Below are 16,814 nucleotides of genomic sequence, written 5' to 3' on the forward strand. Positions count from 1 at the left end.
GACGTTCAGGAACCGCATCTCGGTGTCCGTGAACACATTCCCGGTCACCCGATGCTTGAACATTTCCAGCAGTCTCTGTGAAAGTAGCCCCACTGAGCCTTACACGTCGTGGGAACGGAGCAAAGGTGGCTCCTCATACCAGTGTCATGGGGGGGGGGGGGGGGATGGTTGTGACACATCAAATACTGTGCGAAAATGGGCTTTTCGTCCATAATGAAGTTTTCTTTCTTTCACTGTTATTCTGGTTAAGAATGAGAAATGTACTTTTCCTGCTCTCCCGTTGGACTTCCTGTTATGCATCTTTTAGAAATCAAGCCGGGAGAAGTTATTTTCTTGAAATTTGTTAGGTTTGTAAGACAGTGCAAAGAGAATTCTGATTTAGACGGTTACTGAACTAACTTTCGCTGAGCTGTTACTTTTGTTCGTACGTATGCGTGAACGTGGTACACTTTTTATTTTTTTTACTTTTATTTCTTTATTTTTTTAATACTTATTTTTGAGAGAGAGACAGAGAGAAGGAGAGAGAAGAGTGTGAACAGGGGAGGGGCAGAGAGACAGAGGGAGACACAGAATCCAAAGCAGGCTCCAGGCTCTGAGCTGTCGGCACAGAGCCCAATGTGGGGCTTGAACTCACGGACGGTGAGATCACGACTTGAGCCAAGGTAGGACACTCAACCGTCAGAGCCACCCAGGCGCCTCTATTTTTTTACTTTTAAAACCCAGTCCCCCACACAGCAATACAGCTCTACTACTTAGAGGCTTTGTGGAAAGTTCTTTTCATGTCATCAAACAAAAACAATTAAAATGGCTTGAGCCAAAGGATGAGTGTGCATTAGACTGTATCCCCCGCGAGGGCTGAATAGTTTTTACAATATTCTTTTCACTGTTGTAACATCTCTTTCATTGTAAGATACCCAAACAGACTGAAGGAGTTCATAATTATTTTCAGGTCATGAATTTATTCTCATTAAAAACATTTACTTTTTTCTTTTTTTAACCTAGCTCATGTATATACTTCAGTTAGAACCTCAATATTGTTTATTTGTGAAGGATACAACTGTCTACTGAGAAAGAGAAGTAGAGGGGATCCTGGGTGGCTCAGTCAGTTGAGCGACTTCGGCTCAGGTCATGATCTCACAGTTCGTGAGTTCGAGCCCTGCGTCAAGCTCTGTGCTGACAGCTCGGAGCCTGGAGCCTGCTTCGGATTCTGTGTCTCCTCCTCTCTCTGTGCCCCTCCCCTGCTTGCACACTGTCTCCCTCTCAAATATAAATAAACATTAAAAAAAAAAATAGAAGTAGAAAAAAAGTAGAAAATCATGTAACATTTTTCTCCAGTCTTTCATTAATAAGTTTATTTTTCCATTGTTGTCAGTGGTTATTATTATAATACATATTAAACATTAAATATTTCCCTTACTTTGGTGTCAGCCTGATCTAACTGATAACTAAGTACTCGAGGAAGACCTTCTCAGTTTCAGCTTTTTATTCATTAATCAGTGAATCTTTGATCCTGAGAATAATATGGCTTGAGCAATTATGGTAAATATGCTTTAGGGGTTGTGCACGATCTGCCAAGAAAAAATGTTTTCATCCTTTTTTCTGTTGGCTGTGTACCACTAGGATATTTAGACTCCAGAACTAACGTAACTGAAGCAGTTCAAATTTACAGTTGAATTACATAAGGATCCTCTTAGCCCTTTTGTTGTCTCTAATAATGTCGTTGATTAGAGGATTTGGAGAGTTTAATCCCATACGTGGCTCTCGCGCTTAGCTGTTCTGTTGAAATGGAAGCAGGGCATAAAGCATTCTTTCCTTAAAAAAAAATTCTCAGCGGCTGATACAAGTATCTTTAGTTTTGAAATTCATGCAGAAGCATCATTAAATTTTTAAGCGGGTAATTATGGTGAGGTAGCTTGACATCTGATCTTGGTAAATGAAACTAGAGTTTAATCTAGTTTCATTTTTGTAACACTCTGCTTTCTAAGTTAGCTGACTGGCCTGTTAGTTTTTTTGGAGGGGATGGGGGGTTGGTGGTACTTTTTGTTTTTTACTTAAGACTTAAAAGGTGAACTTATTACACCTCAGTAAGTAATCTGCTTTTTTATGTTTTTTTTTAAATGGTTATTTTTGAGAAAGAGCGCAAGCAGGGGAGGGGCAGAGAGAGAGGGAGACTGAGGGTCCCAAGTGGGCTTCTCGCCGACAGCACAGAGCGCCATGTGGGGCTCAAACTCACGAACCGTTAGATCGTGACCCGAGCCGAAGTCCGATACTTAACCAAGTGAGCCACCCAGGTGCCCCAGTAACCTGTTTTTGTAGCAGAAAGAAGAGAATGTCCTGAGAATCTAGCTGTTCTGGTTGTTTTGTTTCCCTGCACCCAAAATCCTGTTCTGTTCATATACTCTGCAAAGAAAGCTTTGCACATAACTCCATATTGGTGAGCCCTTTTCTCCAAAAGGAGGTGCTGTATGGAGAGGGGCAATCACTTTTGCCTTCTGGCCTGCGCGTGGTCGGCGCCCACCGTGACTGCAGAGAACTGACACCCGTATCTCCTCTCACTGGCTCACGCCGGGATCCCCGGGGTGTCCGGGAGCACCCCCACCATGGGGCATCTCAGATGTGGGGTCTCTGGGCCCGCAGCCTTGGAAGTGGGTGGGAGTCGGGAGAGGCCGGCGGGGGATGGTGGGCCACCAGTGTCGACCGAGCCACGCGTAGAGCCTGACTCCTTCCCATGCAGACATCGTCTCTTTCATTCGAAACTCCTGGGGATGAGTGCTGTTGTTACCCAGTCTGTGGATGGGAAAACCGAGCCCAGAGACTAATTTGGGATTTGAGGCTGTCAGAGGCCACGCTCCTAAACTGCTCTGATACGAAACGCAAATGAGAAACGTCTGTGAGATCGCAGTTAAGATTTTGTTTCCCGATAAATGACCCAAAGGAGGATTATTACAACTTTTAACGAGTGATACAAGAGAACTGTTAAATAGTGCTGGTTGGAATTTTAATTCTGCATTGCAGATGTGTTAGGAGATGGTAATTCAGTAGAGCGAATGTGTTAATAAATAAAGTGAGTTTAAACGTTGCGAAAGAGAGCTTATTAATGGCTCCCTTACCACGTCGTTTTCTAGAAGGGTTTGTGACAGGACTCGTTAAAGATCTTGAAGAAGACACTAGCTCAGAGATTTGGCATAAAGAGGGATTAATCATGAAAGAATCAGATTAGGTGGGATCTTCAGAGGGGAAAAGAAGCCCAAAGGTCTGGCAGATAATTATTAACAAGTTGGAAAAGGAGGAAAGGCGAGGGGCCTGAAGATTATAAAGATTTAAACATCGTCATGCTTCGAAATCTTACGTACTTAAAAAAAAATCAATAAATTTGAGTCAGAAGCTTAAAGGGATGAAGAGAAACCAGAGCAGATGTGTATTAAGTTCCTTAATGTCAGCTGGAGGCAAACCCCAGCAGTGGAACCTTTAACCCCTCCCCAGCCACGTGGAATCTTCCAGGCCACGGCAGTTTTGCGACACCCGGCGGGAATTTTCTCGAGTTTATTGCCACATTCCCCTCTACTTCAGAAGAGATGGAAAATAAACTTTATGGAGACAAGAGCTAGTGGGGTTCTCCACGCTTCTCCTCTTGGCCCACCTAACCTGAACCTGTCCCCGTGTTTAAAGTGCGGACTTGTTGGAAAAAAGCCTTCTACCATAATAACAGCGACACGGGCAATCACAGTAACAGCCTCCATTGTTGCGAGCAAGGCCCGGTTTCCATCACCTGAGCTACGCATCCCCTCTCCTTCCTCTCCACACCCCTATGAGCATAGTGGGATTATCCCATTGTACAGTTAGAATAACTGAGGCTCGGGGAGGTGGATGCCTTGTCAAGTCACAGAGCTAGTGAGAGAAATAAGGTTGCATTTCCCATCGGACTCCCAGACCTATACTCTTATTATTTTTTTATTTTTTTTAATATTTATTTATTTTTGAGAGAGAGAGTGGGGGAGGAGCAGAGAGAGAGGGAGACAGAGGACCCAAAGTGGGCCCTGCATCGACAGCAGAGATCCCGATGCAGGGCTCAAACTCACAAACTCTGAGATCACGACCTGAGCCAAAGTCAGACGCTTAACTGAGCCACCCAGGAGCCCGGAGAGCAGCTTCTTACCTAGAGATGCATATTATGTTTCACTGATGGTTTCAGTTTTGTATTTTGGATACAGATGTTTCCTTACTGAAAAAGGGATCCTGGGCACTAGTCTGACTGCAGAGCTAAGGCCCAGGAAAGGGCCTGGCATCGTGAGCATCGCGGATATGGGGGGGGGAGGGACTCCACTGAGTGCAGCGGCCCAGCCCTGGTCATCCTCCCTTCCCGGCTGACCTTTGCAAGTTCATTACAGGCAGCCCCTTACTTTTGTAATCAGGCACACCTGCAAGGGTGTTTGAAAACCAGCCTTCTGAAGGTCAAACTGTAGACTTACATGATAGCGAGGTTCCATTCTGGCAAAGATACATGGTAAATGCTCTCGCTTTGCTTCCAGTAGGTGCTTCCTCTTACAGTCTCAAAGGTTTGTTGCTTTGTTCTATGTTTTTACTTGCCCTGGGTTGTTGTTTCTTTGAGAAAGGGGTTAGGGAAATTAGGGTGAGTTCAAGGGGACTGGGGAAGAGGCAGCAGACATCTCATTCACTTGTCTAGTAAATACGGACACCTTACCACTGGGAATACCGTGAGGGCAGAAACAGCCAGAGCCCCTGCCCTCACGGGGCTGCCGTGTTCAGGGAAGACAGAAGCTTCCCCAAATAATCTAACAAGGTAAATGTGCAGCCAAGCCAAGTGTCATTAGGGAAAAGTGTGCGGGTCCCTCCACGCCGTGCTTTGGGGGCGTGGCCCAGGCAAGAATCGGGAAAGGCTTCCAGAAGCAAGCTTCCCTGCAGTTGTGATCTGAAGGTCAGGTGGTGCAGGTGAGAGGGCCAGAAGGTGGGCTGGAACAGGCTTCAAGGCAGCCAAAGAGGTAATGGGGCCAACCATCCTGGTCTGCTGGGCCGTGTTCGAGTTTGCTTCTGCCCCGCGAGGAACAGGCACCCACTGCAAGGCCTAGAGCAGGGGCAGAGTTAAGATCAAACTCGCATTTTGAAAAGATCCTCCCTTCCCAGAGGGCTGGGACCCTTACCGCTTCTCAGGGACCTTCCAAGGATCCGGGAGGAGCGGGGATGGAAAGAAGGGGGCCTGTGGCCCGGCCGAGCAGCCCACTCCCCAACCCGTGCCCGCCCCCTCCCCCCCAACACGTGGGCTCTCTGGGGAGATGTTGCCAGCCGGGAACCCGGTGTCTGCCAGCGTGCAGTGTGTTCTGCAAGCACCATGCCCATCGTGGGAGGGGCCAGGAGACAGAGACGCACGGACCCTGTTGTCCAGGAGCCCAGAGGCTGAGCTCCGCCCCCGCCACAGCCTCCTGGGGCCCGTGGCCACTGGGGAGCATCCTGCCCGACACACCCGTGGCAGGATCAGAGAGCATGACTGGGTGTTTCGGCCTCCGTGTCTCCCAGACGTCTTTTGTTTCCACGGGGTGCTCCGAAGGGGGGTAAAGCGGTTCCGAGATGAAGCCGGTGTGAGGCGTGCCGCCGGCACCTACCCCTCGCGGAGACTCCCTGTGCTTGGCAACTCGGGGAGGCCCTCCTCCTCAGGAACCGTTTGATTGAACTCATTTTTTCCATACTAGTGTTGCAAAGAACACGACTTGGGAAGAGCTGCCTTACTGCAGTTTCCAGAAGCAGCGTAGCGCAGCGTAAAGAACGAGCTTTGAACGCGGGATCCTGAATTCATGACTTCTTAGCTTTGAGTCCCTGGAGGCCAGCTGTCTCTGTCCCCACAGCACCTGGTTCTCTTCCACATCCATGGAGATGCAGGTCCGTGGGGAGCAGACCAAGTAACCCAGATCTGGCTACACGGCTGGGCGGCTGGCCACGTCGGTAGGAGATTCACGGGTCTTAACGCGTTGTCATTCACTCGAGAGAGGGACGGTTGCCCACGTGAGTTCCTGGTCACCCCAAAGCCCAGCACCTGCCAGGGGCCACGGCACGATGAGCAGTCTTTGTCCACCAGACAAAGTCTAGCTGAGCGAGGTGGGCCCAGAAAGGTGGTTCTGTGATTTACTTTAAAGGGGGAGTTTAGGGAAGACCATGGGAGGAACAGGAGCTTCCTCTCTCTCTTGGGCTCAGAAAATTGATTCAAGGCATGAGAACCAGCACTGTGTTTTGTTACTGTTTTGTGGTTTTGGGGTTTTTTTGTCTTTTTTTTTTGTAACTGGAATAAGTAACGCTTACTTACAAATACTATTCTAAGATATTTAAAGTGTTTACGGTGATGATTTGCTGTACGTATCCATTGTCAGAGGATTCCCCCATCAAGTTAGGAACACAACCATTACCTCAGATATTTACCTTTTTTTGTTCTCCTGGTGAGAACGTTTAAGTCCTACCCTCTTAGCGATTTTCAGTTATACGCGACACGGTGTTACCAACTACAGTCACCACGTTGTGCGTCAGATCCTCAGACCTTACACATCTGATAGCTGTAGGTTTGCACCCTTTTTCCAACTCTCCTTAGTTCTTCCACACCACCCCCACCGGCTCCTGGCAACCACTTTTCTACTGATTCTGTGAGTTCACCCCCCCCCCCCCCCCCCCGCAACATACACACACACATAAGTGATACCACACGGTATTTGTCTTTCCCGTCTGGCTTATTTCGTCTAGCGTAACGCCCAGCGGGTTCACAGTGACAGAATTTTTCTTTCTTTTTTAAGATGAAACAACATTCCTCAGTGTACACATACCCCATTCTCTCGATCCAGTTATCCACTGACAGGTCATTTCCATACCTTGGCTATGATGAATAATGCTGCAGCGGACATGGGAGTACAGATATATCTTCGAGATAATGGTTTTGTTTCCTGTGGATATGCACCCGGAACTGGGATTGCTGGCTCGTAGGGTAGTTCTGTTTTTAATTCCTTGAGGAATTTTCATACCGTTTTCCATGCTGGCCGCACCGATTTACATCCCCACCGACAGTGCACAAGCTTCTCTTTTCTCCACATCCTGGCCAACACCTGTTATCTCGTCTTTCTGACACCAGCCATTCTGACAGGTGTGACCCCCTCGTTGCGGTTTTGATTTGCATTTCCCTGATGAGGAGTGATGTGGAGCATCTTTTTGTGTACCTGTTGGCTGCTGAGTACTCTTTTGGCAAAGGGTTTGCACGTTATCAGTTTTTAGGTATTAGGGTTCTCCTACCTTGCTTACACGCCTAAACGAGGATTTGTGTGATTTCTTTTTTCCCCCTGAGCTTCAATGAGGAAGAGTCAGCCTGGCCCCAGGGGATTCGTGGTGGGAAGACATGGAAATGGGAGCTAAGAAAGAGGAGAGCAGGAGGAGGCCTGGGCTGGTGAGGAACGGGAAGGCCTCTGGGCACAGCTGGCGTGCGAGGTCCCCTCCTGGCTTCTCCTTCAGCTCAGACACCGAGCTGCTTCCCTACAGGCTGGGGGGCCGGGGCGGGGGGGGGGGGGGGTTCCTGCAGGTCTCCACAAATGGATTTTGTTTCACTCATTTTCGGCCAGAACTCCCAAGACCGGTCATTTCACATGCTTGCCCTTTGTGTAAGGAAGTTCATGTCCTAACTTCTGCCGGGATGGCCGGAGGCCAGCTGGCTGCTCTGCGTCACTGAACGAGGGTGGCATCAGGCCCTCCGAGAGTCGGGGCCCTGCGTCTTCTTGGGCCATGGGCACGGGGTGGGAGCAGAACCGGACCCTGTGCGGAGCCAGCTGGGTGGGGACCGGGGAGCTGTGGGGTTTTAGCCAGCAGACGGGCCGGCACGTTTTGCCCTCAGTTCTAGCCACACTTTAATGGAGCGATTAGAACACGTGTCTGGGTGCGTCTCCTAAGAAGAGAAAAGAAAAATGGCGTGAGAAGTCCCGAGAGGAGTAGGAGAGGCAGGCTGACCCCCAGAGCCAGGTCTCGGCCCACGTTCCGTCCTACCCGCGGCTGGAACGGGACGAGCGGGGACGGGGGTCCTGGGCCTGTGCTGCCTCGTGCGAAGTAGACCACGCCCTCAGCTCCTCCGTCCTCCCCACTTCCAGAAGGAAACCTGAGCAGGACAGGACTGTGTTACTCACGAGCACTGACACAGGCGTCTGCTGGTCAGTTGGGACATTTGGGCTTTTACTTAGTGGGGACGGACAGCGTACTCACGTCCTCAGCCCAGTGTGCTGAATTTCCAAGTGCTTTCACAAGAGACTGCTGGAAGCCACTTGGGAGGCCCCTGGTCTTTCCCCTCGGCCAGTCTTCGTTGTTGGGAGAGCAGCTCTCTTCCCTCCTTGCCAGCCATGTGCTGTGCTCTCTGGGGGAATCCAGCCTCCCTGGGATGTGTGCCCGCCTCTCGGCATCCAGCTTGGCGTCTCAGGGAAAATACTACCAGCGCCGGGCCGGCCTGGGGTGTGGGGCTCCGTCTTCGGCCCGCGAAGCTTCCGCGGGGCTGGGAGAGCATCACAAAGGAGGCTCCCGGCTGGCCGCCTCTCGGGGAGACCCTCTTCTCGTTTCTGCCGCCCCCTGGCTCACAGCCTTCCCCCGTGTGCGTTTTCCCGAGCTTGTCTTCTCCAGATCTGGGGTTTGAAGGCCTGACTGACCCCGCTGCCTCCCACCCTCAGTTTCTCGCCCAGTTGAAGCTCATGGACTACAGCCTGCTGGTGGGAATCCATGATGTGGAGCGAGCCGAGCAGGAGGAGGTGGAGTGCGAGGAGAACGACGGGGAAGAGGAGGGGGAGAGCGACGGCACCCACCCCGTGGGAACCCCTCCGGACAGTCCTGGAAACACGCTCAACAGCTCACCGCCTTTGGCCCCGGGGGAGTTTGATCCCAACATTGACGTTTATGGGATTAAGTGCCACGAAAGTAAGCTGAGCTCTTACCACCTCTTTTTATCTATGAAGTGACTTGATTTTTGCATTGTTTCCCACCAGTAATCATAATCCCGGTTAAAAGTCTGCTGCCCTCCAAGGCTTTTTCTCCAGAGCCTCAGTAGCTGACTCAGGGACACGAGCATGTTAAGGGGAGCTCATCTCTGGTTTTGAAACGGGATGTGATCGGGCCCTTGAATTTTGTGATGTTGGAATGGAGTGAAGCCACAAACTATAACACCCACGTACCCACACTTAGGTGCGGACAGATAACATATAGAAGAAACGTTTAAAAAATTTTTTTTCTTCGCCATCTCTTACGTGGATCCAAAACGTCAGGAATCCATCCTGAGCTAGGCACACACGAGGTCCCTAGTGTGCCTCCCAGGGGAGGGAGGCTCATCGCTACCGCTACCGGCCCTTCCCCTTTCAGGAGCGCTGAAGCTGGCCCAGGGCGTGGGATGAGGGCGTCTGGTCTGCTGTTGTGTCTGTCTGTCCTCTGCCGTGCCCCCTGGCCGCCCATTAAGGGGTCTCTATGGCCCTCTTGTCTAAGTGAGCCCAATCTTAATCCTCCAAATCTGGGTGACTGGATATTTGAAGGAATATCACCTTCTACCTTAGCTACTGAGACATGAGAAAACCAAGATAATTTGGAGGTAGGGTAAAAACAGGCCTCTTATTTTTTGAGTAATAAAAATTGTGGTTCATCATTGTTTAAGAAAAAAAAAAAAAAAGATGTGGCATATCAGCCAAGTGAGCTTGAGTTGTTATTTTGCTCCCCAAAATTTTCTTCAGTGCAGAAAATGAGATGTAGTCAAATGTACTTTTCTTATTGTTTATAATTAAAACAGCCTATTTGTGGAAATACGTGGAAGACGGATCTTAGAGATGATAAATGCCTTTCTGCAGTTCTGATGCTAGACTCAGAATTATGAACGGTTGTAAGGACAGGCACACCTCAAAGGTGTTGCAGGGTCAGTTCTAGACCACCACCACCACGTGAGTCAGATGAATGTTCTGGTTTCCTGGTACATATAGAAGTTATGTTTACACTGCTGTATAGTCTCTTAAGTGTGCAACAGCATTATATCTTTAATAAACAATGTACGTACCTTATTTTAAAAATACTTTATCGCTAAAATATACTATACTAACCATCATCTGAGCCTTCAGTGAGTTGTAATCACTGATCACAGATCACCATGCAAATACAATAATGAAAAAGTTTAAACTGTTGCTAGGATTACCAGAATGTGTCGGAGTCACGAAGTGAGCAAATGCCATTGGGAAAATGGTGCCAGCAGACTTGCTTGACACAGGGTTGCCATAAACCTTCAACCTGTGGAAAACGCGGTATGTGCAAAGCGCCGTAAAGCAAGGTGCACCTGTAGTTAGCGGTAGACTAGGAGTGAGGAGCGTAATTCCATCTACCTGTTGTATGAGCATCTCTCTCTACACCAAAGCAATCCATAATCGTTAAAGAAAATGCAGATTGACAAAAATTAAAAACCACCTCCCCCTTGGACCTCTACTGGTAACATCCTAGGGTGATACTTTTTTACTTTTTGAATTGAGAGAGAATTGGGGAAAGTTAAGCTGTTTAACAGGGATATGCAGGAGTTACGTGGATGCTTTTTCCAAATTGCTATTTTATTTATCAGTTAACTTTTTTTGTGTTTGGGGATAGCTGATACACAGTGTTAACGTTAACTTCCGGTGGACAACACAGTGATTTTCGGCGCTGCGCTGGGCTTTCTGCCGTGCCCGCACCTGCCCACCTCTCAGCCCTGGTGCCGAGTCACTGCTGTGTTCCCTACGCTGTGCCTTTCTGCTCCGTGACTTGTTCCTCCCATAACCGGAAGCCGGTCTCTCCCAGTCCCCTCACCCAGTCTGCCCATCTCTCTACTCCATAAAACATGGAGGAGGGGGTAAAAGTTTTTTTTTAGAATGTGTCTGAACTTACATGGACATGGCCTTAGTTTTCAGACTCCTCCAAACCCTGTTCTGTCCTGAGTCCCTCACCCCCAGGACGTGCCTTTCCAGGTGGCGTCATTTGTCCCACAATCACTGCTCTCTCTCATCCCTTTACAGACTCGCCCAGGAAAGAGGTGTACTTTATGGCAATTATTGACATCTTGACTCATTATGATGCAAAAAAGAAAGCTGCCCACGCTGCAAAAACTGTTAAACATGGCGTAAGTATCTCCACTTTGTTTCCTTCTCTGCTCTTGGGCCCTTGCTGCAGTCTGGAGTACAGGGACCAGCTGTGGTTGCCTCCCTCCCACTGAGCTGTCCAGAGTCCCTCAGGGGTTCTTGTTACCTTGGGGGGTTCATGTTCCGAGTGCGAGATTTGGAGCCAGCAAATGCCAACAGCTAATACCAGCTCCCACCACGACTCCCTATGCTTTGGGCAGGTCACTTCAACTCAGCGGCCAGTCGTCTTTTTCCACACTGGGGTATTAGCACACACGTGCATCTCTAGAATATTGTGCGAATTCGTTTTTGTTTGAAAAATGCTTCAAAGACAAAAGTGAAGATAACTAAGTGTTTTAACATGAATTCTCAAAACTGTAAAATGTTCAGAACTGAAGCACTCTTCTGTGCTTCAGACACTTCCCAGATATGCAGTATTATCTTTCTTTTTGCACAGCGAATTGTGTATTTTTTACTACAGAAAACTTTTGGGTGCAAGATCAAAGTTTAATAACATAAATTCCTCACCTTTATTGTTCTTGCTCTAAATTATCACTATTCTAGGCATATGTTGGCTTACTGAATCCCCATGACAAGCCTGTATCCCTGTTTATCAGCTGAAGAAACTGAGGAAGAAAGCGTAAATGGTAACTTGTCAGGGTCACGGCACTAGAAAGTGGTAGAAATGGGACTGCTCCCCAGGACCTAGCCCGGCCCCTTGCTCTGTGCTAGTCCCGGCCCCATGCCCTACCAGCAATCCCACCTGCCTGGCTGAACCTCCCAGGTGGTGAGTATCCATTATGCTTGTATCGTAGAGATTCATTTCGGCTTTCCAGGTGTTGCTAAAAAGGCTGCAGACCCCCATCCCATAGAGACAGACTTGTGTCTTGGCTTGTTCACACTGGAAGGAGCAGTAGTGTGTACAACCAGCCAGGATACACCAGAACATCAGCCTCTATTAAAGGCTCTTTTTCTGTATTTTACAATCAAACCGGCTAGGCTGCCCTCCCAGCAAGGGAACCAGCCCAAAACCATATTCTGTTTGCCAAAGAAACATTTCAGTTGCACCATCAGCCACTACTTACGGTATTCCAACCGCGTGCAAAGCATGACCAAGACCTCCCCCGGCCCAGTGAAAGTGCCGGAACTCCTGCGTCGGTGAGAGAGGAGGGCACCCGGCGGCTCTCACCTGCTGGCATCGCAGCCTCCCGCATGGCATTTGTGAAGTGTGTGCGTGCCAGGCCCACAGTCCCCTTCCCCGATTCTGAGTCCGGGCCAAGAAGCTGGGGGAGGTCCCTCAACGGCTCCGTAGTCATTCCGATGCTCACCTCTGATGGAGAACCACGGGCATACTACAGAGACAGAACTGGCTCAGAACCCCGATTTCAGCTTTCCCGGCCGTGTAACCGCGAGAGCTTCAGGTCCCCCAACTAAGAAGGGAGCCCCACTGCCTTGCTGAAGGGGTCTTGTGGAGGAGACGTGAGGCGAACAGGCCGAGCGCCGGGGAGGTGCTCCGTGTTCGTTCCCCTCCTTCCCCATTCTCACCGTAACATCACACACCACGTGAAATTGGAAATTTGCCGTGGCAAACGTGGCTCCACTCGAGTCTCCACTGGAAGGCACCAGCCCGGCTCCGTCATACACCACATGGCCTGAAACTGTGTACAGTTTGCATCTGCAGGAGCAAGACCTTACTCTTAGCAAAGGAATGCCGTGCTGAGCTGCTGGGAACTATTCTCTGCCTTCGAGGCCCAGGCTCGTCCGTGGAGATCCCGGCGGCCCAGGCCAGGCATGGAAATTACAGGTTCCCCAGTGACTATGGGTGTCTAAAAATAGCACCTGGTGACTTAGTAAAACTGGTCTTGCCCTTTGCAGCTCAGGAAACTGGCTGGTAACTCCAGACCTCGAGTCTGGTCGCCAGCATCGCCTCTGGTAATAGGAAGTCCCCCACTGAGCCTCCTCGAGGGGCCCCTGCTTCCTTGCCCTGAGCGGGTCACTGTGAAGGGGAACAATGGCACTGCTGTGCCCTGCTGGGGGAGGTGCGATCAGCAGCCTCACGTCCCACCTGGTTACGGTGCCAGCTGACACGGACCCTGCTGCTGCTGTCACCCCTCTCGTTTGAGCACTCAGCCACTTACCCGGGTCCTGGAAGAGAAACGCAATCCTAGGTCGTTGTCGTTGGAATTCCCCTTCAGCCGAATGTTGCTGTTTGTGTCATTCTCAAGGTATCTCCAATCTGTTCTCCTGAAAAACAAACATTGATTACATGGCTTCCGGATGTAGGCCACACGGAGTCCACTGTTTGAAAGGAACATCCCAGACGTGGCTAGTTCAAGGTGTTTTTTTCAGTTGCTACAGTCACAGTATGTGTGATAACAGCATCTGTGGTTCAGCCTCTCTGCCTCGTTTTCACACAGATCCTAAGAACCTGGACCATTCAGATATTCAGATGCAATATCCAAGATAGAATTCTGAGTTCTGTTTTAAGAACGGGGCACAGATTATTATTATTAGCTTTATGTTTAGCCGCAATTGAAAACAATGCTCTACATACTGAGTAGTGATTATATCGATATTCCTCTCCTTTCCATCTGCCTAGGCTGGTGCAGAGATCTCGACCGTGAACCCAGAACAGTATTCAAAGCGCTTTTTGGACTTTATTGGCCACATCTTGACGTAACCTCCCACATGACCTCGGACGGACATGAGCATGGGAAGGACAGAGGTGGCTTCGGCGTAGGAAAAATGAAAACCAAACTCAGTGAAGCACACCTCCTCGTTTACATCTTCAGGCCAAGATGACTGATTTGGAGGCTACTCGCTTTAACAGCTACCTGATATTTCCCAGCATCGTTCTAGCTATTTCTGACACGTGTGTGTGTGTGCGCGTGTGTGTGCGTGCGTGTCTTAAAAATTAATTAATTAATGAAAACTGATCAGCTTCAGTCAGGGTGTGTTTGGGCAACAACCCTCTGATTCCAGCTGCGGACGAATGAATGAATGAATGAGCACGTGCGGGGGGAGGGGATGAAGGAAATGCATGTCAGACCAACCATGTTGGCATCACACGATAAACTGTGGATCAGTTTATTTTTTGGAGTTGAAAGATGTGACAGTATTCATAATAATAATGAAGATAATAATAATGATGATAATAATGATGGTGATTAAAAGAAAAAAACTTACTGCGAATGTTACATTTCTACCACGCACGCTGACGCTCCTTAACAGCTGTGCCCCGGGCCCCTGGCACCAGGCGGGGGCGTGCCCTGCTTCAGGGTTCCGCCTCCACACGGTGTCCAGGGGCGGGGGGGCCCCCCGGGGTCCGGGAACAAATGCCCCTCCTCCAGCAAGAAGCTGATGCCCCTAGTGACTCTTCCCTGTACATTTTTCACCTCAGTAAGTATGTCCAGGAAAACTGCTTACTTCTCTTTTCTTGCCTGGAGCTTCTTCACTGTTACACTCTTATGTTGCAATATAGGAATTTATGCTACAAAATAAAAATAAAGCTTACCTGAAAAGTGCATAGTTTCGGGCAATGGTATCTACATCTCCTACTGTGGGAAGGTGAGCAAAGCATTAGAACTCTGAACTCTCCTGTTAACGACGGCAGATCTAAATTATAAGATGTTTATGTTTGACCATTGTTTAAACAGTGGTATTTTGTTATGAATTATCCCTTTAACTGAAACCCTCAATTTTACTGTTTACATTATTAGGAAAACAGGGATATTTTTGAATCTAAAAATTTAATGTACAGCATGTGATTTTTGAAGTTTACATGTAAAGTCATTTTACAGTGTAGGTGAAATAATGTTTGTCATATTTTGAAATGTACCCTGCAGTCATGTTTTTGGGTGAGTGTTTTATTCAAAGTACACGGTAGGCAGTCTTCTACGATGAAAGTAAAAGGTGGTTTTGTTTCCTCCAGATGTACATTTATCAACCCGATGATTTTTTTTTTTTTAATGTTTAACCCGAATCTGGTTATGTAAGTTCATTGCCCTAAACTGTGCTGATTGTGTTTTAATCAGTTTATAAATTTTCAACATCGATCATGTATTTACCAACTTTCTGGCATTTTCTGAAAGGCGTCAAGCTAAAATACTAGACTTGCTTAGAGTAGGTTATCAACTTATACACTGTGCTAAAGCTGTGCCTTTGAAATTCTTTGTGTAAAACATGAGATGATTTTTGTAGGCAGTTTCAGAAAAGAAAAAAAAAAAAAAAAATCCACCCTCCAGTGATTACTCACAACTCACAAATACCCCCTGCCATACTGCCTCTTGCAGTGACTTTACTTCCGGGCTGATCAGGGCTGCAACTGTGCCCAGTGTGTGTGGGTTTACTTCAGAAAACACGTGCTGATGGCAAGTCAGGACCTCCGGAGGCCAGCAGCAACACCACCGGACCATTATGGACTTCCCCCGGGTTCGTCCTCCACGGTAGATGGTGTTACCACCATGACATGGTTGTCCGAATCCGTATTTTACGCATTTGAATTCATCGAGACTGGTCTGCCCCCTCCCCCTTCCATTCTGGAATCAAGTCAGTTCGAGTATTCTGAAGTTATACTGTGGTTTCTTTGGCCCAAGACTACAGAGGTGAGACCCTGAAGTAAAGATAAGGTACCCGTACATTATTTGAGTAACTATTTCCTTTGTGGCCAGTGTGTGTATGCTTTTAGAAGTTTACAAAATGCTTTCTTTTTGTCTGTAACAGTCTCTGTCATTCATTTCTGTCGATGAACTATTTGGACAGAGTGAGGAAGTTTGCCTTGTATCTCCTAGTGCTAACAATACACTCCAGTCATGAGCCAGGCTTTACAAAATAAAGCACTTTGATGACTCACAAAGTGGATCCCTCGTTCCTCTGTCTCCACTGGGTTTCTCTCCAATGCAAATCAATTTAAAGACTCGGTACTAAGAGTCCCTTCAGCTGCACCTTGAAGAAGTACAAGTAAAACCGAATCTCTTCACTACCTAGAGCTTTGCCTTCAACCTGTGAATTATTTTATTAGTAAACAATGGAAACTTCCACACCAAAATGGGCTTGCTGTAAGATGAACAGAGAAGAGAAATCTCTTCGGTGAATACCCTATAAATATCATTTTATTTTCCATTTTTACCAACCATAGTTCTACGTCCGCATTGTTTGAAACTCTTATTGGGCCACCGCCGACGGACGGAAGGCTCTCTTAGAGCATTCCACCGTCATCGGGGCCAGGTTAGCAAACACAGTCCGTTCGGCTACGGCATTCGTTTTGAAAATGCGTGTTTGTTCTAACGCGATTGATACGTGAGGGAAGGATCGGGCGTGATGTACTTTTCCCATTTAGTCGTGTGCACTTGAGTCCACGAGGAACACGAGGTGGACACAGAAAACCGCACCTGGCCGAACGGTGCCACACAGGAATACACAAGCCACGCACCCCTCAAACATCGCCAACTCCGTCGGTTTCTCCCCATGTGGGCGGTCACCCTGGGCTCTACCTGGGGTTACCACCTCACGTCTGCCTCCAAATCACTCCTTCCTCTACTTCACAACAGTCCCAGAGACGCAGCCCCTTCCAGTGTTTCCTACCACGGGCACCCTTCAGGTCCTCTTCACGAGAACCTGCCACATTTATTCGTGGTATTTGTCCATTTCCTGGCCATGTAGCAACACTTAAAACTACTGCTA

General features: G+C 48.4%; 1 protein-coding gene across 3 annotated transcripts in view; it reads left to right on the forward strand.

Moving 5' to 3' along the window:
* Positions 1-15,987, forward strand: part of PIP4K2A (phosphatidylinositol-5-phosphate 4-kinase type 2 alpha) — a 186,599-nt gene extending 170,612 nt beyond the window's left edge. For all 3 annotated transcript variants that reach the window (XM_053895455.1, XM_019460560.2, XM_019460562.2), the window contains 3 exons: positions 8,691-8,934; positions 11,031-11,134; positions 13,732-15,987. In XM_053895455.1, coding sequence (XP_053751430.1) covers positions 8,691-8,934; positions 11,031-11,134; positions 13,732-13,812 — 429 coding nt within the window. In that variant the 3' untranslated portion in view covers positions 13,813-15,987. The remainder of the gene's footprint in view (positions 1-8,690; positions 8,935-11,030; positions 11,135-13,731) is intronic.
* The last annotated feature ends 827 nt before the right edge of the window (positions 15,988-16,814 follow it).

The sequence above is a fragment of the Panthera pardus genome, unplaced genomic scaffold, assembly GCF_024362965.1.
Source record: "Panthera pardus isolate Hobbes unplaced genomic scaffold, ASM2436296v1 HiC_scaffold_6, whole genome shotgun sequence".
Taxonomy (NCBI): Eukaryota; Metazoa; Chordata; class Mammalia; order Carnivora; family Felidae; genus Panthera; species Panthera pardus.